The sequence below is a fragment of the Aythya marila genome (assembly GCF_965140915.1).
Source record: "Aythya marila genome assembly, chromosome: 4".
Taxonomy (NCBI): domain Eukaryota; kingdom Metazoa; phylum Chordata; class Aves; order Anseriformes; family Anatidae; genus Aythya; species Aythya marila.
This window is the reverse complement of record NC_139045.1, coordinates 43,972,247-43,999,300: the sequence shown is the minus strand read 5'-3', so window position 1 is coordinate 43,999,300 and position 27,054 is coordinate 43,972,247. Positions and strand designations below refer to the sequence as shown.

General features: G+C 36.2%; 1 protein-coding gene across 3 annotated transcripts in view; it reads right to left on the bottom strand.

Annotated features, from left to right (window-relative positions):
* Positions 1–27,054, bottom strand: part of PRDM5 (PR/SET domain 5) — an 85,560-nt gene that overhangs the window by 33,860 nt on the left and 24,646 nt on the right. For 2 of the 3 annotated variants that reach the window (XM_082759388.1, XM_082759390.1), the window contains exons 5-12: positions 25,307–25,481; positions 24,076–24,168; positions 23,693–23,814; positions 19,899–19,978; positions 15,071–15,155; positions 13,619–13,776; positions 6,971–7,064; positions 234–394 (exon numbers count right to left, since the gene is read on the bottom strand). In XM_082759388.1, coding sequence (XP_082615514.1) covers positions 234–394; positions 6,971–7,064; positions 13,619–13,776; positions 15,071–15,155; positions 19,899–19,978; positions 23,693–23,814; positions 24,076–24,168; positions 25,307–25,481 — 968 coding nt within the window. Of the gene's footprint in view, positions 1–233; positions 395–6,970; positions 7,065–8,549; positions 8,642–13,618; positions 13,777–15,070; positions 15,156–19,898; positions 19,979–23,692; positions 23,815–24,075; positions 24,169–25,306; positions 25,482–27,054 lie in introns of all 3 variants that reach the window. The other variant, XM_082759389.1, reaches the window with a different exon arrangement.

Sequence of the window (27,054 nt, the reverse complement as noted above, 5' to 3'; positions counted from 1 at the left end):
AATGGGGGATACCAGACAGACAGCTACTAATTGATTACTAACAATTAATGCCTTCTTGCATATTCTGGATACCACCAATAACACCACTACTGTATTAAGCACTTTAGGGTATTAAGCATCAACACAGCTTTATACTGAGAAGTCAGCAACGCAGAAGCATCTAGGCATTTTGTGTTTAGCCACAATCTTAAGGATACACAAGGAGTAAATATGAAAGAATTTATTCTACTCACTTTTTTATGACTTTTCAGGACTGAGGGCGTCACAAAAGCTTTGTCACAGAGATCACACTTGTATTTCTTATGTCCATCATGTACAACTTGAATATGAACATTTAAAGTGTCCTTTCTTTTGAAAGTAGCATCACAATGATCACACTTGAAGGTCCTCTCACCTTATGAAGAAGAAAATAAGGTTTAAAGATACCAACTTTTTATGGAAATACACAAATTGTATTGTTTCATAAAAATGAATAAAAGCAGCAAAGATAATTGAAGAGCTAGATTCTAAGAACAGAAAAAGAAGGAATACCAAATCAGATAATAATGTCACTGGGAAATTAAGAAAGCAGAAGGTAGTTTTGGCAATAACATAGCCAGAAATGTGAGATTAAGCTCTATAGCCAAAGGCAAAATGGCTATCTGTGAAAAGGACCACAGGTTTTATCAGTACCTCCAATAAGAGACTCTCCTTATGGTAACAAAAAACAAGATTTCATTTTTTGAAGCTTACATATTACAAGATTTCCTGAATTTAAGAGACTTCTCAAAAAACAAACAAACAAAAAAAAAAAAAACATGCTTTGACTAACCTCTCATTCACATCAATAAAAAGAAACTCATATGACAAAGATGAAAATTTTAAGTGTTATAGTTGCTGTTCGAACTATAGTAATATGGTTAAAGCTTATTACAGAGACATAATTAATATTACTAAGAGTTTCAAAATTCAACTAAAGATCTCAGAGAGCGGAAGAAACATCATATTGTGAAAATCCATGTTCATGTTTTCAGAAAAGAAACAAGATATGTGATCCTGCAGAGAAATCATTGCAAAAACCTTCTTTTTATTGCTATTGTAAATGCAGAAGAGAATGTCCTCTTTTTATTTGTTAAATTCTTGATTAAGAATACATCTTAATAAACATCTGCAACATTCATTCAGAAATCAGTGGTGCTTAAGGTTACTTCCAGAACCACAGCCTAAACTGGAAATCACGTGCCTATATCTGAAAAAAAAGTTTTCCTAGCAACAAGTGCATTACAAAAGAAGACCACCATAATTTCAGGACTATCATCCACTTCTTATTTTTCAGGACAAATGTCTGAGCTGCAACCTCCTGTTACATTTGAGTAAGACACAGTCTTTATATGCAAAAGCTACTTTTTCTAGTAGCAACAATATACATATAGAGGTAATGTATTTCCTTGATGTGGCTCAACAAAAGGCTAAAATAATCCTAGTCTTGGTGCAAGTCCAAAGGCCAATATGAATGGAAATTGATTTCAGTATGCTGCATATTAAAGCCCATTTGATGCCAAGGCATTGGAAAATGTTTTTTCTTGATAACATAAGTGAGCGCATATTATTATACACATAAGTAACATATAAGTAATACATATACAGGGCTCCATTTTAGAACCATTTCTCTTCAGTGTTTTCATGAACTATTTGGATGAAGGAATTGAAGGTTTTTTGAGCAAGCTCATGGACAATACCAAACTGGGTGGAGCTGTTGACCCCATCGAGGGTGGTAGGGCCTTGCAGGAAGATCTGAACAAATTAGAGAGCTAGACAATCACCAACAATATGAAGTTTAACAAGAGGAAGTGCCAGATCCTGCACCTGGGAAGGGGCAACCCTGATTATACATACAGACTGGGGGATGAGAAAATGGAGAACAGCCCTGCAGAAAGGGATGTGGGGGTTTTGATTGACAGAAAGCTGGGCATGAACCACGCGTTGTGGACAGGAGGACCAAACATATCCTGGGGTGCATCAAGCACAGCATTGCTAGTTGGGAAAGGGAAGTGCTTGTCCTGCTCTACTCTGCGTTGGTGTGGCCACACCTTGAGTACTGTGTGCAGTTCTGGGCACCACAGTATACATGTAAGACACAAAACTTAGAGTGTCCAAAGGTGGGCAACAAAGGGTGAAAGGCCTAGATGCATGAAGAGCGGCTGAAGTCACTTGGATTGTGCAGCCTGGAGGGGACTGACAGAAGACCTTATTGTGGTCTACAACTTCCTCACAAGGGGGAGCTGAGAGTCAGGTGCTGAGCTCTTCTCTTTGCTGACCATCGATAGAACCTGAGGGAATGGTTTGAAAGTGTGACAGGAGGGTCAGGCCGGATATCAGGAAAAAGTTTTTAAACAAGAGGGTGGTTGGGCACTGGGACAGGCTCCCCAAGGAAGCAGTCATGGAAGCCTACCAGAGTTCAAGAAGCATTTATATAACGTTCTCAGACACACGAGCCTTTTTTTTTTTTTTGTGGTCTTCTGGGGACCTAGGAAGTTGGACTTAATGACCCTCATGGGTCCCTTCCAACTCGGATATTCTATGATTCTATGACAAGCGAAGCTTATAAACAGTGGTGCCGCAAGTACCCGCAGACATTTCAAAGCCCAGATAAGCTGCGTCCCTCCCCCGTAAATCAGCCACAGTTGTCTTCTCCCCAGCCCCTAAACTGCTCATTCTTTTTTCAGTTTGGAAACAAAGGCAGATTTGTCTTGGATAACGCAAGAAAATGCTAAAAAGGTATAAGAGTATATGTTGTCTTACCCTAAAAATACTTCCAGTCTAGCTATTCAGAAAAAAATTCAAGGTCAACAAGGATATATGCCTTTATGTGGAGGATTAACACTTATGCTGCTTCTAACTGCCTATTGAGTCTCTTCTGTTCTCATCTTGGGAACATGAGACCACACTGCTAACAAAGCGAGTCGTCTTGGGAACACGAGACTGCCCTGCTAACCAAGTGAAGTCATTGCTATTTTTACTAAGTAACATCATTTCATTTCAACAAAGGGAAAATATTCAAGTAACTTCTGTTGAAATTTACTTCTCATAAGAACTTATACACTTATTGAATTCATTTAGTTGCCTATATGTTTCTTTGTCTCTCTTTTAATAACTTAGCTCCTGAAAACAAATCGGGAAAAAAAAGGAAGCAATACCAAACCATTTGAACAAATTACCATGTTTTCTAAAGTAAAAAATATTTGTATGATGTCCATACACTTACCATCATGATTTATGACAAGATTTGACATTTGTTGAGTCTCATGAGGATTCAACATTTTTATTTTACAGTTCTATTTGTAACCTTTCCTGTAATTTTCAGTACTGCACTTCTATTATGATAAAATAACTTTCAAACAACAACAAAAAATAATACAGTATTAAAAGATCAACCATTTTTTCAAATAAAAGTCCTCCAAAGCCAGGCAGTCAGAACTAACTAGTCTCTCCTGTGTACACACTATAATAATCTTCCACTATACACAGCTCTGTCAGCCAAATCCTGGTGTCAGTTTGGCAAAATTTTTCAACAAAGTGATGGGAAGACTAAAAGTAGTGTTTTTGTTGTTGTTGTTGTTGTTTTTATTATTATTATTATTATTTATTCTTCAAACATTGTACTTGATAAAGGCAAATTATCATTGTTTCTCCTCAACTTCCTTTTTTAATCACAAACTATATACCTCACTATAGAAGAGCCATCAGAACACTATCCCCACTCACAGTTGGCTCGTTTAGCAGTCTTTGGCCTTTTTCCTTCTCTTTTTCAAACCATAAACAAAGACACATGAAAACTTCATAAAGAATACTAGCTGCAAAGAGTTTCAAAAGGTTCCTAAATGGCATAAAGCAAAAGTATAAATCAGTCACAACAAGACATGAGCATCAAAATTCCCTGAGCAGCTTTGAAAATCCTCTTGTAAAAAACTGCAGCAAAAAACAGAGCTACGCAATTTATTTCATGGTATCTCATGTTGTGATAAAAAGAGAGATTTCGTAAAGTAAACGTAAGAGCATGCTGGTTGCTCAAGAATTGTCACTGCCAAAAACCAAAGTCTTTCCACTGCCTTTGGTAGATAAAAATATTATTAAAGGTAGCAAATAATTTTGAATATCTATGTATAAGAAATGAAGAAAGTATTTTCTTTCTGCATTTTCAGTCAATAGGTTTGCACTGTGCTAGATTAAGATGTTACAAAATAGAACATTAACAAAAAAATACACATATTCTCTTCAGACTTAGGCACTCTAGAAAGTGGAAACAAACAACAAAGTACATCATTGACTTCAGTTCTTGAAACCACTGAAGGAGGAAAACTTTTAAGTAGTGCTTAACATGAAACTATGATATCAGTACCTGCAAATGCCTCCAAATATGGAAGCAGAGTCCTGACATAATATATCCTACAGCATTTTTCCTCAGAAATACGTATCATAACGTGAATGTCTTTCCTTGGACTGTTTTTTTCTACTCCACTGATGTGCTCTCTTTATGACAAAAAACAAAACAAAACAAAAAAATGAAAAACAGGGCTACTTGTGCTTTATTTGAAAAGTGCAATGTTCAATATCCACTTCCACCAAGCCCTGTAAAATGAACTAATTATTATTTCTCTTACTATCAAATGTTCTGCACATAGATTTTTACACTAGAAAACAAATACATAAAAAGGATGATGTCTTTCTCAACAGATAAATTCCCCTTCATGTGTGCCTCCACAGCTCCAGAAAACCGAATGACCCAATAAACTGCTTTGAGTTTCTCATTACTGTCAGCCAGATCTCTTATGGCCTCATGAACCGGTATATTTAATCCTGAGTTTGGAAAATTATATGCATGATGTCTTGTGTCTTGCAAATTTCAAGACAGGTATGCCTGAAAAATGAACTTTATGAAATATACTTATAGAAAATTAAGTTTGTAAAATAACATTTAAGGCATTCCATATCATTCTTCAGCATGCCTCCTTCTAAAACAATGGGATACTGAATTTAAAAGGAATGTATCGTGCAGGCTCAACTTCATTTTTTCCTAGAGATTTCAAGCTTCACAAACAAGTTTTTGTTTCCTACAGCACAGATCAGTAAAGCCAGCCAAACACATCTAGAGAGGGTTTTTTTTTCTCTCCTTTCTAAAGAAAGGTATGTTTCAGTGCTATGAGAGGCACTATCTCCCAAATGTAGCTGGACAATGCCTATAAATCTGCTTCATTTCATACCAACATAACCTGTCAATTTCAGAGTTATGTCATCAGGAGAAGAGTTCTATATTTCTTCACCTGGAACACAAGTTGGACTTGATGATCCTTAAGGGTCCCTTCCAACTCAGGATATTCTATATTCTACAAGTTCTTGGACTAGCTGACCTATTTTTTTTTTTTTTAATCACAGCCTTGAACTGAACTAGAACTAGATTCTTCTAGTCATAACTTTCACTTTTAATTTTGCTTATTGGTCTATCAACATTTCTTTTATAAAAGGATGATAGAGATGCAGTATGACCATAAAGGTTTTGGCCCATGCTCTGTTGCATTAAGGACTACTTGGTAAGAAGGTCTGTTGTTTTTTGTTGTTGTTGTGTTTTTTTTGTTTGTTTGTTTTGCAAAAAACAAGAAGAGACAATCTTCCCTGTGATAAATAAACATACCAAACATTACTACTTTAATGTTTTGACTTATTTTGGAGACAGTTTTACCTAATAAGGCAGAAGAAGTTATTAACTTTAAAAACCTTTGCTCCTCAACAAGACTGCTGTTGCACCAAGGAAGGACTGATAAGGTCACAGGCTGAAATACTTGTATTTGCTTAAATGGTGGTGGTTCAGAAACACCTAAAGCCACAAATCACGTCCGATTCAAAGACCTCAAATTTCCTGAGCTCCCACACTCCTTGGGGGGAGGGGGGAAGGGGAGTGACAGGTAAAGCATGTTTTTATAGGGACTTTTACCTTTTATCAGTGCAGAAAATTCTGGACACTGTAAAATACTGCTTTTGGATAGCCTGCAAACATATCCACCTAATCCACCTATCACTGCATAGAACTTAGGAATACATATGTTACTGAACATTTTCAAACTCCCTCCTCCCTCTGTAACATTTCTAATGTTTTACATTGGATAAAGATTTTACAAAATTCGGTGCTTTGTGAAATTGTGGTAGGTTTAGAAGATAATTATAAAAGAAGAAGCCAAGCACTCCAGTCTAATAATTCATCTACCATAAACACTGTTATACTGGATTAAGAGAGGAAAGCCTACCTTTTAAATTATACCAATCTAAATATTCCTCATACCAAAGCACTGCCATCTAAGCTACAATAATTTTCAATCATGAATATTTTTCTAAAATCTAAACTGCTGACAATCACATAGTTGAGTGGCAGCTTAGGGCTCTGTAAACATTAGATGTAGAAAACTCCATAAAAATAAATCTTTAAACAGTCATTTAAAAAACAGTACAGACTGCCAAGAACACATTACTCATGAGGGAAAACGGCCATGGAATTCTTCTGGGCTGCTAGTTATATGCTACGGGCAGGAAACATTACCTTATAGTGAAGCCTGGACTGGCACAGAAGAGACAATCTCAGTCTCAGTCTCTCTGAAATGGATTACCTACAAAAGCTGAGCAAGCCACCTACTTATCTTTACTTCCATTTCTCCTTTCTTAAAATGTAAGTACTACTATGACATTTAGCGCAGAAAGAAATATCATCAGATCTCAAAGCATGGACACATTTTCTACAGTGCATTTGGATTTGCATGTAAGTGCATTCAAAGGCAAGGTTTGAATTTGGCTCTGTATTTTCTAACTCCCAGGGTCAGAGTTCAATTTTAAGACTAATTTAACATAGCAAGCTGTATATTAGAGCAAGGTGCCATACATCTGTTTTCCTCAGTCAACTATGAGAAGCGAGGAAGTTCTTTTTCCTCTCTGACTTAGTACTTACTGTTATGGATTAGCAGATGCCTTTGTAGAGAGAATGGGGTTCGGAACAAAGCTTTGCATTCCTCACATTGGAATGGTCTCTCTTCAGAATGGGTCTGCAGATGAAAGACAACATGTTAGAGGCTCAGGGAAATCAATTAGCTGTCATTACAGTAATTATAGCTAATTTTCCAGACTGGATTCAGGAGGGGATATAATAACAAGTTAAAGTATCAGGGGACAGGGAATTAAAACAATCATTCTGCCATCATCTTGAATCCTAGAAGTCAGCATAGCAGCTACTGAATTAGTGTACCAACCCGGTCCTCAGAAGTGTTATAAGACACATGCATGTAAATAGAAACAAATACACAGAGTAACCAGGAGAAAAACTACAAGATCAGTTTATTTCTTTGTCAGCACTAACACTGGCCTTACATACTCACTAATACAAATAAAAACCTTAAAGAGGTGTGCACAAAATCCTGATTTTTTTTTCAGTTAATGTTAACATTAAAATGAATCTGATTATCTCAAGATAGTAGTCTAAAATTTGGCAAAGAAAATTTCTCAAATCATGAGACTACTCTTGCATATCCTTGTTTGAACTTCATATTTTAAAAGAACCAAAAAACACACAGAAGCATCAAAACTGAGATTGTTTGTTGTAATAAAATTTCACCATAGCTAAGAAACAGTCTCAATAGCCTTCAAAAAGAGAAAAATAGAAACAGCCTTCAAAGCCATAAATAAAATAAAAGGCTAAGTTTGGATGAATCTCACAAACTGCAGAGTTGCAGAAGCATGTTTCTTTTCTTGAGCTTGGGAAACATCCAGCTTCATCCTACTGTTGTAAATTTCCCTTTTCCTCTCCACATTTCCTAGTGATATTGAGTGCTATCCCACTATAGATAGTAAAGTAATCTATACAATTTATCTACCCAATTTCCTACTATTTTTTTTGTAAAGGAAAGCACATTTTTAAAGCATCAGTGTCTGAACATGGTATTAGCTTGCAAAAACCTTAAATGGAAACTCATGTGCCAAGGGGAAAAAGGGATGGACAGTAAACATTCTGTAGTATGTACGAAAACAGAAGAATTAATTAATTTTGTAGGGTAGTGGTAAATACTAGCATAGTACATGTGCATATGATCCATTTCTGCTTTTGGAAGAAAACTTCCTAATACCCTATGACATTTATAGCTATCCCTTAAAATGGGGAGGAAAAAAAGGACTATGGGGAGCCAGTGTAGTAACTTACATGTAAATTCACAGCCTCAAAACAAGACTGATTTTTAACACAAACGTCCTCTCACATACATGTAAATAACAGTGCCAAACATTAGAGTACTTGCAATGTTATACGGAGGTTTTGGACTCAAAGTGAGTTCTTTGACCCCAAGCCTACGTCACTTAAAGCAAAAATGCAAGCGGAGCACTGTCAAACACGTGGAATATATTACAAGTCATATAAAATCTGCTGAATCCAGCTGCTAGAGGTTTACATCACAGTTTGCATTAGCTGACAACCTGCTTGGCAACCTCAGCAGTCAGGCCAAGGATTGACAGGACATGAAGAGACTGAACTACCCTCTCACCTCAATAGGTGGTTCCTCCAGAACAGGGTTGAGACATATTGACGAGACACTGTGGGGAAGCTCGCAGTGCTGCTGTCTGTGCTGTACCTGTTCTGTGGATAAATAGAAGGGTTCAGTCTCTAGGGCTGTCAATCTGGCACCTTTCACGAGCGCAAATTTCATGTCATTTACTTTAAAAATGCCCTGTTTTAGAACACTTGAGTGATAGTTCTGAAGAGCACAGTCACTTGCATATAATTCCTTCTTAGCATCCTCTTGCCAGTTCTACGCTTCTGACCAAAATACAAGAATTCACCTACATTTCTGAACTTCACTACAAATGTCTAACTAGTCATACCCACATGCAAGGGTACACAGATATCCCATCTCATCTGCCCCATCTGTGAAAAGCCCAGAAACAAGCTGTGTGTGTTACAAAAAGCCATGAAAATCTTAATGAGCAAAGGTATCCCCACAAACAAACACATTAGTTCTAATACCGTCCTCCTATGTCCTACTAATAGGTTCCAGAAAAGAGAAAGCTTAAGAGAAAGCTTCCATTCAGTCACAGAAGGGACAGAAAAATGTCAGCTGTCAAGGCACATGCACTTTGAGATGCATGTGTCAACGCCATTGTCTAACCTCTTCACTTAGTTATGCAAGCCTGGGATCAACTATGAGCAGCACACTTATACTACAGGAACTCCAAATCCCAAAAGTGGGCCAGTACATTTGTCAAGCTTACATTAAATATTAAAAAATAGCTAACAAGTTTACTAAAAGCTGCTAGAAGAGACATAATGTATTAAATAGCCAAACAATCTGTTATATAATAGGATACATGTACATATCTGGTAGCAGGAACACAGTGCACACATAAATTAGGCTTTGTTTTTTGGCTACATGTAAGTACACAGCAGTACAAAGCAATAGACTATGCTCATACAATTAAATAACTGATTTTATTTTTGGATAGGGGTCCCAGCAGCATCTTGCAAAATGCACTAGACTGCTCTGGATTTGCATATGGAAAAATGGACTGCAGTTGCTCTCATGAGAGAGAGTTCTATAATCGCCTTCCATTCAAATATGATGAAACATCCAGTATGGAAGTCTGCAGCATTAGAATTCAGAAAAAGGTGGTGGTCAAACTAAACGATGTAAGTTATAGTCTCATTTTACAACCTGAAATAGAGTAGAATATAAGCAGTACATATTGCTAACATTGCAATTAGCTTCAGTGACCTGATGTTCTACCACTAAATAGAAGCTTTAGACAGTTTTCTAAACTATCCATAGCTTTTTCTGTACATCAGTAGCAAGCTAAGCCTTGAAATGCATTAAACGTTTGGATGCAGTACTGCAACTCTTTATAATCACAGTCCAAAGAGAAAGATTCTATCTAGACTAAAAAAATACCATTACTTTATGCTGTGCTACTTCTTCACCAGACATTCCCAGCATGCTGGAGAACAGAAAATAAAGCACAAACACAAAACGGATGTTTTTACTGTTGTCTCCTCTAGAGGAGATCCAAATTGCTGAATCAACATTTCCACTATTAAAATGCCAGTAGGACCATAAACAACACTACAAAACCAAAAACTCCTTCTATATTATATACATTTCCCTCTACTTGCATATTCACTATGTAGAAAAACACAACTTATGATTCTATTTGATTACAAAAATTAAATACACTTGTTTAAGTTGTTTTCCATGTTTATATCCCCTTAAATACTTTACAATCAAGTAAACAATTCTTTTCTAATTTCCTTATTTTCTGTTGGATACCACTGATTGCAGTATTTTGAAAGGTACAGAAACTATAGATGCTGGATTAGGCTCATTTGGATACAGTATGGGCACTGGCATCTGTCATCAGAAACCATACAAAATGAAGTCATCATTCCACAAAAAGCCTGCACCTCCAACCCTTTAAGATTTGCAGATGGCCATTTTCAGAAGAATTCAGTGCACTTTTTGGACAGTCATATAATCAAAGCCACTAAGGATGGGCTTTTAAGGAATATCTCATGGCAGCCTTTCCTACAGTAGCATCTGTGGAAGTTCAAACCCAGCCCAAGGCTACCCATTCCCAGCAGAGAAGATGAAGGAACACAATTGTTTTAAATCATTATGCTCCCCAGGACCAAATATCACTGGATTAACCATAAACCCTTTAAAATCCCATGTCTGGTGACCTACTTCTGCTCACTGTCATTTCCTCATATTTTATTCTCTAAACTCATCCTCTATACATAGCAAAGTAGCAGATGGAGTGAAAACTTCGCATTGTCCTGTATAGAAGTAACCTGCATTACGTGGCACAGAATATTCACATTCATCCAGTCTGTCCTAAATGAAAAGTGACTACTTTTATCTGTAACACAACATAATACTGTGCTCATCTCTTAATTTCAGATAGCATTCTCTTTCTCTTACTTGCTTATCTTAACATACCCTCCCACTGTTACGCCTGCGCAACTACTTTTGAATATGCAATGTTAGCAGAATTTTCCACTGCAATAACACAACTTTAATCCTTACACTTTGTCACAAAAAATGGAATCATATTCTTCCCATGACCACTCAGTGATTTAGTCTGAGCTTTTTCAAGACATTTGAGCTCTTTCCACACTGCATAACACTATCTCCAAGCAAGTGACAGAGCAAGCTTCACATGCACCTACACAGAGCAGCGTAGTGCTTGTGTGCAGCAGCAGTCCATAAGAGTGATACCACAAAAAGACTAACGGCTCCTGCCTCTCAGATCTGTGCCTACAAGGGTGTAATGAGTACTAAGTTAGGGTTCACATCCCAGCGCTCCACTAAACACTAAACAGAGTGGATGTGCTCATAGCAAAACCACTGTCTATCTTCCAGCGAAATGCAAGGAACTAATCTCCTTCTGTACCTTTGAAATGACCATTCACTTACATCTGAGAAATATTTTAAAGCATCTGTTGTGAGAGCCAAATGTCATTTTTATTCTGATATTTCCAACAAAAAAAAGAAAACAAACAGATCAAGTAGCTTCCATAAAGGAATAACACAAAAAAGCACTTATAATTTCAAGTATAACTGAGGTCAATTTTTCTTGCTTCAGAAGAAAATGAAACCTAGAGTGTGGTCTTAAGGGAGTACACACCTGAAGACTCATTAAAAACCTGAGTAGAACAAATATGCAAAAGTATGAGAAATAAAAGTTTACATTTCTACTCTTACCGGTTCATTATTTCTGTGACCAAGCAACAGAACTCTCGTTCTCTTCCTCCATAGTATTACAGCCCTGCCAAAATAATGGCACTTAAAACTATTTTGGCATCACAAACTAATGTATGCTTGGCTTACACCTTACAATTTTTTTTGTGTATACATATTTATATTTCCCTCTATTATCTACCACCTCTCCTTGTTTACCTTTGTTAAAGATATGTTACTGGACTGAAGATTTTAGGGACAGCTAAGGCCAAACCTAGATACCTTGTTCTGCTAATCAGTATCTTTAAAACTTCTATACTCAGTAGAAACACAGGTGTTTCAGAAAAGCAATTCCGGAGATCTACATCAAGTCCTGTCTCTCAGTCTTATCCCTTCATTTAGCAAGTGAAATTAGAAACCTAAATGTAGGTGGGTGAATATGCACAACTGTTTGGGTAAACTTTATGTAAAGACACAAATAAGTTTTTCTCATTATAGGACTATGTACAAACAGGTTCAGAAAATAAGTATTCCAACATGCTTTAAAGAATTCTGTCAAAATTAGATACTTGCTAACACTGTCTAAATTTTAATGTTTCTCCTATTATGTGGAGTCTCTAATCCTTGGCAGACACAAGAACCAATTCTATGGCATTCTTTTATGCAATCCTTGCTTATGTTAGTGGTGCTGCTGTTTTGAACAATGAATTGGGTCAAAGTGTTTGCTCATTATTCATACTTATCCCAAAGTCCACCCACAGCCAAAATTCCCTATCAGTCATCAGCTGCAAATTAACATGGGAAACACATAAAAACTATTTACTTAAGATACGGAAGTATCTGTCCAGTTTTCTATATATTTTCTTAGAATATATCCAATTTGTGAGATTCTGCCCCATTAAAGTCTAAAACACAAGATGTAACCACAACATATATGGGAGTGAATCTTGTCTTTCAGCAGATTTCTGCTTGTTTTCTGTTTTAGAGAGTCATCACCATTTACCCTATGAGAGGCATTATTATTACTCTAATATGATTTATTGCTGAAAGTGCAAGAGGTAGTGCAAAGATCCTGTGCCAAATTCCCAGATGGCATATAACATGAGCCAAACTGCAAAAGACTTGTAAGTGTGGGTGTATCAGCTTCATCAAAACGGGGAAAGAAAAGGGAAAAGTAAAAAATAAAAATAAAAATAAAATACTGCCAAATATTGGGCACAAAAATAGAGATTTTCTTCTGTCTTATAATTCTGATACAGCCATTGTGGATACAGCTTTGCCATTAAATATAAACCCATGTTAAAATTAATGACAAGCATTATGAAAATTAGGTCAAGCAGATTTGAGTTTAAATCAACAGAAGCAGAGCATCCCTTCAGGAGCCTATTTCTCAGGTAATGTTTCTTCTGATGCTGTTTTAATGTGCGAACACTACTCAGTGCAAATCCAGTATAGCTTGGTAAGCATCTACTGATAAGTCTAACAACTAGGAATGACTGCAACAGGACTACAGTTTTATTCAAATGTGGTATTTTAAAAAATAAAATTGAAGAGATTTTAGATCAGTTTAAAATTTAACTTGAGATACTAATGTTAAAAAAATAATAAAACAAAACCAACAAAAAACAAAAGTCAAAATGGGAATTTATTTGATGCTTTTAATCAAGCAAGTGTGATTTCCTTCTTATTTCACTTATTTTGTTCTAAACACAATTATTATCTTGAGATTTTGCTTATAACAACAATCACTAAAAAAATACATTTTCCAATACTTTAATCCCATGTTTATAAGCATGCCAGAGCTTAATGTTCAACCATTTAAAGAAAAAAAAATCTGTAAATCTGAGGCTGGCAGACCTGTAAACAACAACAGCAGAGTGCTTTACCTTCTTGTGATTCTTGTAAACATTTCTGTGGGCAAATCCCTTTCCACAAAGCTTGCATTTATAAGGTTTATCTTCACTGTGTATTATTTTGTGTGCAGTCACTTGATCAAGTCGTTTGAAGGACTTATTGCAAACCTCGCAGGTGTAGGGGCGTTTTTCTGTAGAAAATGAGTGGGGGACATTTAATCTCCTGTTTTATACAGGGGGAGAAGATGAAAGGCAGAGACAGTCATCTCCTCAGAGAGATTTTTGTAATTAAGTCAACCCAATTAAGATTAAACCAATTAGAAAGACAACTAATGCCCTTTATGTTAGACAGTTATGTCACTTCACAAAAGATGAGCCATGGTGTATCTCAAGAAATTGGCACATTCTTTGCAATAATCATTGCTAAAACTAAATTCTGATTAATTAGCTTAAATCAAAGGAGAATGACTTCAAAGAGGAAAACCCTGTTTCCAGATTACAAATGTGAAAGAGGGCATGACAGTTTAAATGTTTTAAAACTTAATTAACAATATACATATTAGCTTTCAAAACCAAAAATTGCTATGAAAAATGCCTTTATGCTTTGACTGGTGACTGCAACATTAATGCTCATCCAAAAATGTCAAAAGCAAGCTAAGAGCCTCTGAGATATAGATTATGTTACAAGAAATGAGCTTTTGGTGTGGACTGATACCAAGAAAACAGTTCAATTACAAGCCTCTGCAGCTGTAAAAACCTGCATTTTTAAAACGTTAATGTATTTGACAGAACAACATTTGTGTTTCCATTGTATTGGTTGATGTTTCTAATCACTGGTGAAAGATATAAATTCACTAGATTGCAGTGATCAGAAATCCTGGCAGAGCCAATTTGTGTTCTACTGCAAAGCCTATGGACAGGCAGCTCCCTGCTCACAGCGACCTGTTCTGGCAGAAAACAGGCACAATGAAACTTTTGTGTGTGGGCTACGAAATGGTGTGGGGTATGAGCTATTTTCCTCTGACTGAGAGCTCCGTGCATATATGAGCCCACTAAATATATATAAATAAATATATATGAATGTTTCCCCTTTCATCACAGATCTCTGCCTGACAGCATACCTCAGCTCCCATCCTCTTCTTTTCAACATAAAATGCCACTCACTAGTTCTTCACCTCCTCTATAAGCCAAGCAACAATCTTTTGCCCTATCCCAGCTAACTGACATCATATAGCCAACTAGCATGAGAAAATAGCTTGACAAAGCAGCAACAGGTGTAAGAACACTACATTACACTTGGATTTTTGAAAGCCTTCGAAACAATAACTTAGATGGTTTCCTTGCAATCTACGACCTGCCTGAACAACCAAGGACAACACAGAACTAATTTGTTAAACCTTCTATAAGAAAGCAATTCAGGTAAAACTGAATATACACTAAATATGTAACACATTATATATAGGTTTGTGTTATTTTGTATGTTACCTGAATGAGTTATCATATGGCGTTTTAGCTGGTTAGCTGAAATAAATTTCTTGTCACATTCCTGACACTCAAAGGTCTCATGAACCTGCAAAATGAGCATTTAATGATAATTAAATACCTGTCTCAAACAAGATCGCACATCTTACATGTACAGAAATTCTCTAACAGACCATAACTATTTCTTAGCCATCAACTACACTAATACCTACAGATATTGTGATATCCCCTTTGCTAGTCCCCCAATGAACAACAGTATCTCTAAAAAATAGCATTCATGATCATTTTTTTTTAAATCACTAAAATTTATTCAGAAACAAAGGCTATGCAAAATCATAATAACCAATCCATTTAAAATGATTAATGTGAAAGCTTAAAAATCAGATGCAGAATACCTTTTGAGAACATTTCCTTCTAGTAAACCTGCCATAAGTAAAAATAACAACACAAAACTACTTCATAACTACTGTAATAATTTCAAAATACAAATACCATCACTCTATTAGGATTTATCTCTACTCATAGAAAAGAGAATCTGATTAAATACAGGTGTGGTTTTAAAATGATTGTGCTCCACCAAACCATTTAAGGACACATTTATGTAGAATTTAGCAGGTCTTAGTTTCATTCAATTCAGTACATTTCCACTCTCAGACATAGCACATACACATAAGGCATGCATGAAGGATATTTGCATACATGGCTAACAACCAGGTACCCTTTTTGTTGGCAATATCTACCATCAGCTATAGAACATGAGAAAAAAAAAAAAACAAATTATTTAAAAAAAAAATCAAAGTCAGAGTAATTATACTGATAAAAGAAATGACTTCACCATTTTTGTTATTTAATCTGTTGAACAGAGGCAACTCACGCAGCACAAGTACTTTTTACAATGGCAAACCCTGTCCAGGTTATCATTCACCTTCCCCTGTGTTACACTTGCTTTCAGCAGCCTCACCTTGACCTGGTCAAAGCACAACTAAACATACTTTTTAGCCTTTTGGAACTACAGTCTTAGACAGCAAAACTTCCTGGCACAGATCACATTTCATGAAACGTTTCTGGGGAGCTCCACAAACTTTCTGTAGGAGAATCTAGCAGCTAAAAATAACAAATATTAAAGGTTCAGTGCAACACTCTAATGAAAAACATTTGTGGACAGCATAGTAAAAAAGATCAACCAAGACCTCCACTTAAAACAAAAGAAAAAAATAGAGATTCTCCGTAAGAATGCTGCTTCACCATGTTTTTATTCTGCTGCTTTTTATTCTGCTACTCCCAAACTAACTTTAGTTTGCTAAAACATTCACCTTGCTCTAAAGAGCGGTTATGCCATTTCCTGCAATCTCTGTAAGTTTGCATACTCTGGACAGTGATGCTTAACCAAATACTTAGCCAGAACCAGGTGTTAAGCACAAGTAAAGATCATTCATTTGAAATATCCTGTTTACCCAGCTGCATTTCAGGTTAATTTCTCTTATATACACAAACAATCTACTACTCTACCCTTTCCAAAGTGATCTGGACTTTGACTTAGATTGCTGAATGAAGTTTACATGTAAGCTCTGCAATCGAGTAATATCAGAATCCCCCTGCCACAGTTCCTTGAAATAACTTGTAAGGTATTCTTAAGTCTACTATTTAACACATCAGAGTGATTCTCCTCAGCATGATTTTGCATGAAGTCCCCCTCTATAAGGCAGAAAGGACCATAAGTTAAGAATGAATCAAGTTTTCTTCATAAAATCTCTTCAAGCAGATCAGTATGCTCTTCCTCAGCTCTGTAATTTTCTCTCTGGCAGATCACATTGCAGCATGTCTCTTAATGGAATCTTACAGATTCTTCTAAGAAGTCTGCAAAGAAATCCAGAAAGGCAACAGCACAAACAAGTCTTACCAGAGAAGTAATCCTGCATTTCATACAGGCCGTTGTTTTAAGACATTTCCTTCACCCAGTGTTCTGTAAGCACCTGTATTGCATTTGCTGAGTTGTGGTTGCTGGTATTTTTTATTTTAATTTATTTTTCATTACCATATAATGTTACAGCCCAGCTATAATAACTACAAGGTGGAAGGCTGTCACTTTACAATTAGAGGACAAGATAAAGAAAACAGGTGAATATAGACAGATGGGAGAATAAAAAGATACTGATGACTACAATAATAAGCAGGAACATAGTAACACCATAACTGTTGTTGAAGATTTGTAAGCATCGTGCAGGATAAGGACTGTATTAGCATACGTAATTTGGGAGTATAAATATAAATATATTCAGAATATAAAGTAAAAAAAAAAAAGTTGATGACACTGTTCCGGGTAGAATCGTAATGCCTAACGAGTACAAAAACAGAATGCAAAATGATTTCCACACAGTGAAAGAAGCTCAAAAAACACTCTGTATCTAGGATGGATAAATCAAAGAAACTAGTAGGACCACTACAGAGAATAATAATGAATTCCAAACAAAGTATGAATAATAAATTTGATTCTGCTGTTAAAAAACACGGTCCCCAGATCACTCTCCTCTACTTGGGACTATTAAGGTCTCAACTAAGCATCATGGCTCTGCTTGTTTGGGCAGCTGACTTCAGCAAGCATGAAGGTAAAAAGGAAAAAATCAACAGGAAGAAAATGCCTTCAAAAAATTAAATAGTTTGGGAAAACAGGTGCACGAAGAAAGGTTAAGATAATTGTGTTTATACAATTCAGAAAAGACAAAGGATGTTCATAACAATTTTGCAGTGTGCTGATCTGCTACAAAGAAGATGGTGATGAACTTTTCTTGGCATTCTCTGGGATAAGACAAAGAATAATTAACCCAATTTGCAATAAAGAATTAGATATAAGTAAGACATAAGAAAAAAACAACACTAGACTAATGAGCACATTTCAAAATCAGAATACAAAAAGATACCTATGGAGGTCATAGAATTTTCTTCAGGGGAACTCTTTAGGAGTTGAGATGGTGCATACCTAGGATGATAGGTACATGCTTACTCCACTCTACCAAATAGGAATGAAACGGGCATGAAAATCTCCTGGGGTCTCTTTCACAGCTCAACATTTCCTTAACTGTATTTTGATAAAGAAAAAAAGTGAAGTCACTGAAAATTAGCACAGCACAAGCAACAGTCTGGAAAACAAGAAGCTATGATTAAGGGACAGAAGATGATGACAATGAACTTTAATTGTGAATGACAAAGAAAGGGCTTATCTTTAGACATTTAAGACAAACAATCTGGAAAATGCAGAAAGATAAAATAAGTTTAAATCAACAATGATGTGAAATATAGCGATCTGAATGACTGTCTTCACACAGTAAACAGATCTCAATCTCTCATGTAGTCATCATCTTTACCTTCTTTCTCTGTCAGTACTCTCTTCCAGTTTTCAGGCTTATTTTCTTTTACTTTACCTTTCTATTTCCTAGTTTTAGTTCTTTATGCTGACAGGAAATGAGTGAAAAGAAGTCTGTTTCCTCCTTGTTATATGTATTATTGTTTTCTTACTTGACTATCTTTGGCGATGTTGCTGATGGATTTCCCCCCACTTCGTACAAAAGCAAAGTAGTTCAAATAATAGAAGACATGAGTCTTACAAGCAATTTCTTTCACTGCGTGATGGAGATGTGTGAATCTGGAATATGTTTTCTGTATATCTTAAAACAGGAGCCAATCAAGAAGAGGAAAGAAAGTTTTACACAAAAAATCTTCATGGTGATTCTTAAGATGAGTAAGCACACAACTGGCCTACTATCCATGCGATTTGAAAAGCTTATTAGCTTGTATCAGAGCATCTACACTATGAAGAAACATGTTTTCATAAAATGGACATGCAAAACCATGATATTTTACATTTTCAGGAACCTTCGATAAGGTGCACTGACGTGTAAAATCAGTAATAGCATGTGGCAAGGTATACCACAGTTTGGTCTGAGGAGGAACAAATTACAGCCCCATTAGCCAAGAAATGCAGGGTGTATTAATGTAAGACAAGTGGTTGGGGGGGGGGGGGGGGGGAGAAAAGAGGGGCCCCATCATTTCCTTTGCAACAACATATTTTAATTGATATCATCTATATCCTCAAAGGATTCAGGTTATAACCAGGGCATTATTAAAGACTTACAGTTAATCTGATAAACAATACAATGTAGCTTTTTGGAAAAACAGGATCTCCTGGGTTTTAGTGATTTATCAAATTAATCTTGCAGGGACTTCCTTTGGGTATAATGGACTCAGAATCTCATATTCATAGTCCATCTGTATTTCTGTATGAACCCCTTATTTCTAATAGATGCTTTTAGAAGTGTTAACCCTTCCTGTTCTAGTAATAAATTATATACAAAACAAAAAAGCATTACAAATTTACTTTTTGAGAAAGCACTTCTTTTTTCCTACCTCAGAACTAAATTACAAGTAACAATCTTACTGTTATGTCAACAAGGTAATAAGAAAGATTGACTGCTTTTTGTTGCTTTTTAACGCCTATGTGCACCTTAGTTAGGTTACATACTTTTACATTTATAGTGTTTAAGAATGCTAAAGAACAGCATGCATCTTTGACTTAACATTGGAAAGCACAAATGAAACAAGCACAACCATTTTTTTTCCACTTGGTAAAGGATCCACTACAACATTAGAAAGATTTTTAGTGCAACCAATTGTGATTACAAAAATAAATACCCAAAACAAAACAAATTGGTTTTGTAACTATGGCAGAGATTAGTCAAAGGTTTGCATTACAGCACCTTTCAAGTTACTTAGGCACCACAGTCTTACATCTTAGTGAAATCAAAGCCTGCTGTGGGTTAGCCTTCATCTCACTGACCTTTCGATGCTCTTGGAGATTTGTTGCTGAGGAACATTTCTTATTGCACACTGAACACATCAGCTTCTTCCTAGAATTTCCTGAAACAAAAACAAAATACCGCCAACATCTTAAAAAGGAAGTGCTAAGAAAGAACCTAAATATTTCTACTGAGTTTGTGACTTTTCACAGGTCATTTCATTGACATAAGATTTTTACATTTGTATCCCATCTTGAAAGTATTCAGTATCAGGAGTTCTCTGTGGGTGTCCAACAAGCCAGTTACTAATGGAATGTAAAGCAAGAAAACTAGAACAATATAGAAAAAAACAAATCTTGATATAGATATTATCACACGTTAACCAATCAAATATGAAGAGCACAATTCACAACTAAGAATAATTCATTTTATAACTGAACACCTGAATTCTTCCAGAAGTCAATTCAACCAACATCTTCTAAAAATTCATACTATAGCTTTAACAGAAACACTCCTGAAAGAAGTTACTGCAGCAATGACAAAAAAGATCCCAAACAACCATTTCCCATTTTTCTCTATTCAGAAAGCATTAAGCATTCTACTAACATAGCCTTAATGGTCTTTAACTGAACAAGATAGGCAATGTGTATTAGATCACAAATTCAAATCTAGTCTATAATGTAAATTACAAACCAACCTACAGATCCTCTACCAGATACATTTTTCTACCTTTTTCGCAGTTGCTTTAAGAAGTGACAAAGCATTTAATCGGACTTGTCTATTATTTGTCATTTGAAATTAATTTTAATAACCCACAAAACTATCACAAGGTAAAGCCACCACAAACCTAATTTTTTGTTTATAGTTACATGCCTATGCGAGATGCATGTATTTCATAGCTTACGTAAAAAATGTTCACATTACATTGAACACTAAAAAGAATGGAATCCGAACCAAAGAGAGGCAAGCACTGTTTATTCAGAGACAAATTATGGATCCTGAACAAACCTATTGATGGTTTCCAGCTCAATTTTTCACTCTCAGCATTGTATATCTTTCCTGTTCCTGCTGTCCTAAAGAATTAATGATGTTGATTCTTTGTTTTTCCAGATTATTACTTGGGAGTAATCTTCAAGAAGAAAAAATTAATCCTGGCCTTACTTTTGTCTTCCCTTCCAAAATACTGAACTTATATAACTATAATGACAATCGCTCTCCTATTTTATCTATTTTAGTACTAAACCGGTGATCTGTAAGATCCCAAGCGCTACTCTAGACTACACGTTAAGGCATACACATCGACAAAATGGTCAAATAAAGATGGCTAATACAGCTGGTCTTGAGAGCCCTCACCAAACAGATGCCTCAAGAAGGTGCCCTCATATCTTCTGTGCATGACGTAAAACAAGGCAACCACACCTGCTGTCTGTGGCTGCAAATCAGTCTGCACCAAATTCTCACTTACAAACATAATTGAAAGGAAACTGCTGAGTGGTTCCTGAGACTTCTAAAGGAAAAATCACCCAGGATACTAGGAATTGTCCTGAACAACAGATCCGTTCTTCCTAGGTTCACTTAAGAACTCATGCCATGTTTTACTGCATCTTGTTAGTTGGCACATGATATGAGCAGATAATTTACTCCTTTGGTTTACTAACATAAGAGGTAAATTGGGTCTTTTGATTAATTGCAATCGTAACACATGTTCCTAATTGGTGTTTTTTCCATCCATTGATGCCAAGACTGTGCACAAATGCAAGCACTGCAATTCCAGAAAGAATGTTTCATGCTGCTTTAGTAACTGTAATTTCTCCTGCAAAAGTATCGTCTTTCAAATGAGACTGATAACAAGACATTTACTATTTATATCATTAAAATAAAATGACTTAAAAAAAAAATTGAATGAAGTTATATACATAACATTTGGCTAAAATGTGTTGAAATGACACGTAATCAAAAATGACCTATGGGGACTGTAACTAGAAACACTAGCATTTCTTAGCCCTTTGGGACTAGCAAAATGTGTCTTAGTCTTCAGTGTTTCCATTCTGTTGATGATTGATCAGGATAAAACTAAAGCAACTAAGCTAGAAAATAAAGGCAGCATATCTCATGTTGATATACCATAGCCTGCTGTTAATGGAGGAATTTGTAAAGAATGTTATTCATTTCTAGACCATTTTATTGCCCACAGTTTTATTTCCAAATAAAGAATTTTATTTCCAATGAACATTTCGTACAAAGAAATAAAAGAATCTAATAGCAGGCTTTAAGAACATACAGGATTTCAAAGACTTTGAATGTAAAATCAGTACACCCAGCTTAGGTCATACTATCACAATGGATCAGAGAACTGAAAGATGATAATGAAGAAAGCTGCCCATGTGTAGTGAGCAGACTGTGAAAGCATAATACAAGGTACATTTTCCACTACAATGTACCCTGTCAATCAGTTCAATACTTAAATTTATAGTAATATGTACGTACTGCATCTCACATCTGTATTTGCTATTATAAAACTCGTGGTAAGTATTGGCATGTATTGATACACATATAAATACTGGAATAAACTTAGTACCTTAACTTACAAAGGCATTAACAAGAGTCTCCCAGAGGCAAGGAAGGTGATAGTGAATACCTATGCCTCTGTTCATAACTTTGCATAATGGACTACACATGTAGCAATCCCTTCTACTGTTCCTTGCCTCCACGTATTGCAAGGCATAAAGGAACTGAAAAATTGTCCCTCAACATTAGAAGGCTCTTCCTGCGCTGACACCAGTTGTGATTTCTATGACTTCCAAGTGACAAAATAAAAGCTCTGCTCAGTGTGTAGGGAGAACAAAAATATCCTTCAGACATATAACCTCAGTCATGCCTGGAGTGGTCATACAAGAGACTAAGTGTGGAATTTGTATACCTACACATAACTGACCAAAGTTGAGCCTAAACATAACAATGTACATGGCTGAGAAAAAAATAATCTTACTGATACCAAAAAAAGAAAGATAATCTTTTATAAAAATTGTTATGGAAAGATTTCTGTATGTTGTAAGAGTTTGGCAGAAGAAAGATTTCATGTACTGAAAATCTTACAAAGCATCTCAGTGTTCTCATCAACTAAAGACTGTTTTCTTTGCACTCTGGTATTCTGCTGTCCCCACACATACTGATCTGCCATTGACATTGAGAGGGGACATGCAGAGAGAGCAGAATGACAGAACTGAGATCTGCATTGTGGACCTGAGAGAAGCATTTTGCCCTTTCATGAAAACAGAGTGAAGTTTGATTGAAAACTATTGATTCACAGTGCACAGATATAAAAACTCTAGGGCCTAAATGGACTAGTGAATTGTCTGATCTGGCTTCCTGCACAACAGAGGCTATAGAATTTCCTGCAATACCCTCATCAAGCCTAATCATTTGTGAAGCATGTCTTCCAGAAAGACATCCCATTGTATCCCAAAAATACCAAAAGATCAAGAACTCACCACTTCCTGCAGCCGTTTGTGCCAGTGGTTGATTTTCCTCACTACCGAATTGTTTTGCTTTATCTCTGATTTGCCTAGTTTAAACTTCCTCAGATTCCTATTGCATTTTCTGCAAAAGACTAATGATTCATCTGGTATACAGTAATTTCTCCCTAGGGGAGGAGGAATACTTACCCTTGCAATTAGTTACTACTTAATTTTCTTTTTGGTACAAATGAATCCATTAAAAAAGAAACCAAAAGACAATGTTTACTCTGATTTGCATATTTAAGGCTAGGAACATGTTAGAGGTGTTGGAGAAAAAAACAAACAAACAAACACCAAATCATTAAACTGTTTCTTACCACTGTGAACATTTTCTTTATGTTTTTTCAGGGCATCCTTACTCTTGAACCTCTTCCCGCAACCATCTGCCTTGCATATGAATCTGGCATCCCCTCTGCATGCCTCCTTGTGCTGTTCGTAACTATACGGGATAACCAGCAAAGAAAAACAACACATGAAGCAGTATCTGCAGAAACCAGACACACAGCAAGTACTTTTAGCTTAACACATGCTGCACTGCAGAGTTCCAAGGCCACCTCATGCATTACTTACAGCAAATAAGAATGAAAGCATTTGACTTCTTTCACTGTTAGGATTCACATACACTAACAAGCTTGAAAGCTAACATGCAAAGGGAGGCCAGCAATGATACAACAGCAGTCCAGTAACTCAGACACAAAACCTCGATTCTGAGCTGAAGGAAGTATTGCAAACAGAGCACTGAAAGCTTCTTGAAGAGTCTCCTGGGTTGATGTTCTCTGTGCACTGAAGTACACTAAAGAAAAAAAATAAAATAAAAATGAGTGGGACATTCTACAATTTACAGAATTGCAGTAGCCAGAAACTACAAACTACTTGTAGATCAAACTACAAACATTTAAGTATATGAGTAATCTATTTAATATGTGAAGTCTCCTGGAATTTAGTGGGACTCATCAGATACATGAACAGCAAGAGTTCAGGTCATACTGCTGTATCCTCAGATACATTAATTTTACTTTGCATGATGCAAAGATTTACTTAACTAGCCATACTACACAAATTCAACTCCACTACAGAATGTTCAATAGAAAATATTTGATTACCTCCACCAAATATTTTTCTGCTATGTATTTCGATGAAAGGACACAGAGCTCATACATAACTGCCAGTTTAAGATACATTAACACTATTCAGACGTAAGAAACATCAGCAGTTCTTTACAAGAGCAGTATTAATCGCATTGTATAATATGAGTCTCCTGATATGAAAGAGTTAGATTAAATGTACTATCTATAATTAGATACTTTGGCAACCAGTGTACTACCTACAATAAAAAGCAATATATCTACTTAGTCACAAGCAAAAATATATATAGATAACAAAAGAAAAAAGTGTTATATATTTGTACAAAAGTATAATGTGAGGAATATGACTTCAGTGACAATTTGCATATTTACACTACCCAAGGACAGAGTAAAAAAGATGCACTTAAGTCTCCCATCTGCTACGGGTTCTTTTGTTTTGTATTGTTTTTTGCCATCCAACTATTTAATTAAACCAACACAAAGCACTGCTTTTCCTTTCTCTGTCCTTCCAAATATCATTTGCTTTTTCCAAATCTTAGTCTAATTCTGTAATGACACCCCCAGTTAAAAAGTTTCATCTCCTAAACTGCGAGTCCACTGATGGAGATCATGGGTTTTGCACCAACCAGTAGCTTTAATCTGACCTACAGTATGTAATTCTGAGAGATTAAAAATTAGTGACACCTTCTTATTCAAATTGAAGTGTTCAACAAATACAAGAAATTAATAAGAAAAGAGTGAGGACAGAAATAGGTAGAAAAAAATAAAGCCTAAATTGGGATTAAGCCAACAGAAATAAATGATTGAATAAGATGATCCCTGAAAAACACTCTTTTTTCTACTCACTGTCTTTGTAGAGCTTGTTTAACAGGGAATTTCTTTCCACAGTTTCGGCACTTAAATTCCTTTTCCTCACTGGGTTTTTGGTGCAATGTCTGGAGATGTTCAGCTAGAATCTCCTGGCTTGCAAAACTGGATTCACAGTTTGGACATGCATGGTCCTCTTTACAGGTGAGGGTATCTGCATGGTTGGAAGAGAAAACAGAAAAGTAATCGTTTTCAGGGAATATTTTGGTTACTTTAAGAGACACTCTGCCAAAAACAGACTTAGCTAAATGGCATCATGAAATTCATAAGAGGTTATTTTCTCTCAATGTGGAATTTGCACACATGTATGCCCGTGCAATCTTGTTCTCTTCAACCGAGGTTTACAAACTTCATATTACACAATAAAGATCTAATACCAGCTCATTCTCTTGCTGTTAGGCAGGTTCTGAAATGCTGTCGGGGCAGAGACTAGAATCCCTCTAGACTGCTCAGATAAAGTGCAGACATACTTCTCTGATTTAGTGATTCTAGACTCACTTTGAACAGGGATGTGAGACAAAAATCTATTATAAGCAAATACCATTTAAAGCAAAGAGGATGACTTCAGATAAACTACCTTTCTCTTCCAGATAATGGTCTTACATCTTCTCTCACAGGTGTGGGAAAAGTAATTTTTCTAAGAAATTACTGAATTTTACTGCCATCTCAGTAGTGGTGACAGATGTACTACTATTTCTCCTTCCAAATAGACAGTCTATCTTCACAAGACTATACTCAACATAACTGAAAATAGATACAAAGCATTAGGTGTGACTTAGGCTGTTAGTCTAAGCAGGTTACACAGGTTGTCTCTACTATCCATACACATGCTGAGAATTCAACAGGCAGCTCAAGTCACCTACCCCTTCTTAGACATCTTACCGCAGGATCAGCTGAACTCCTTTAGGGAAAGATTTATTTCTCTAGGTTTATTACACAGGAAACCTCTCTCTCTTGCTTAGATTGTAAACCTACCTTTTATAAGGCTGCAGTTAAGTGAGATGAACTCTTTTAGTTCAAAAAATTAATCATAACTTGTCATGAAATCTGTGTTCACCTTTTCACTGCTCGCAGTAACTCAGAGGACTGGCTTCCCCATATTAGGCAAAGAATCCCAACCCAACCCAAAATAAGATAAAAATCATACAAGAGTTCAGAGTAAACCTGGGGAGCCTTCCAGTTCCCCAGTCCCATACAGTTAGTGTTGTCTTTCTTCCTTGTTACTTGCAGGGGACGAATGGATTGAGAGCAGCCATGAGGAGACAACACAGGACAACCGGTGGATGAAAATTTGTTTGTAAGCCAGCAGCGTGTGCTTACAGCTCAGAAAGTTAATTGTATCCTGAGCTGCATTAAAAGAAGTGTGGCCTACAGGTCAGAGGAGCACTTCTTCTTTGAAGAAAGGCTAAGAAAGCTGGGGGCTGTTTAGCTTGGAGAAGAGAAGGCTCTGGGGAGACCTCATTGCAGCCTTTTGATACTTAAGTAAGGCTTATAAGGAACATGGAAAAGGCTTTTTACAGGGGTAAAGTAAGTGATAGGACAAGGGGAGTGATTTTGAACTGAAAGAGGCCAGGTTTACATTAGATATAAGGAAGAAATTATTGACTATGAGGGTGGTGAGGCACTGGAACAGGTTGCTCAAAGAAGTTGTGGATGCCCCATTCCAGGAAACATTGCCATGTTTTTGCCAGGTTGGGCTTTGGGCAACCTGATCTAGCAAAAGATTT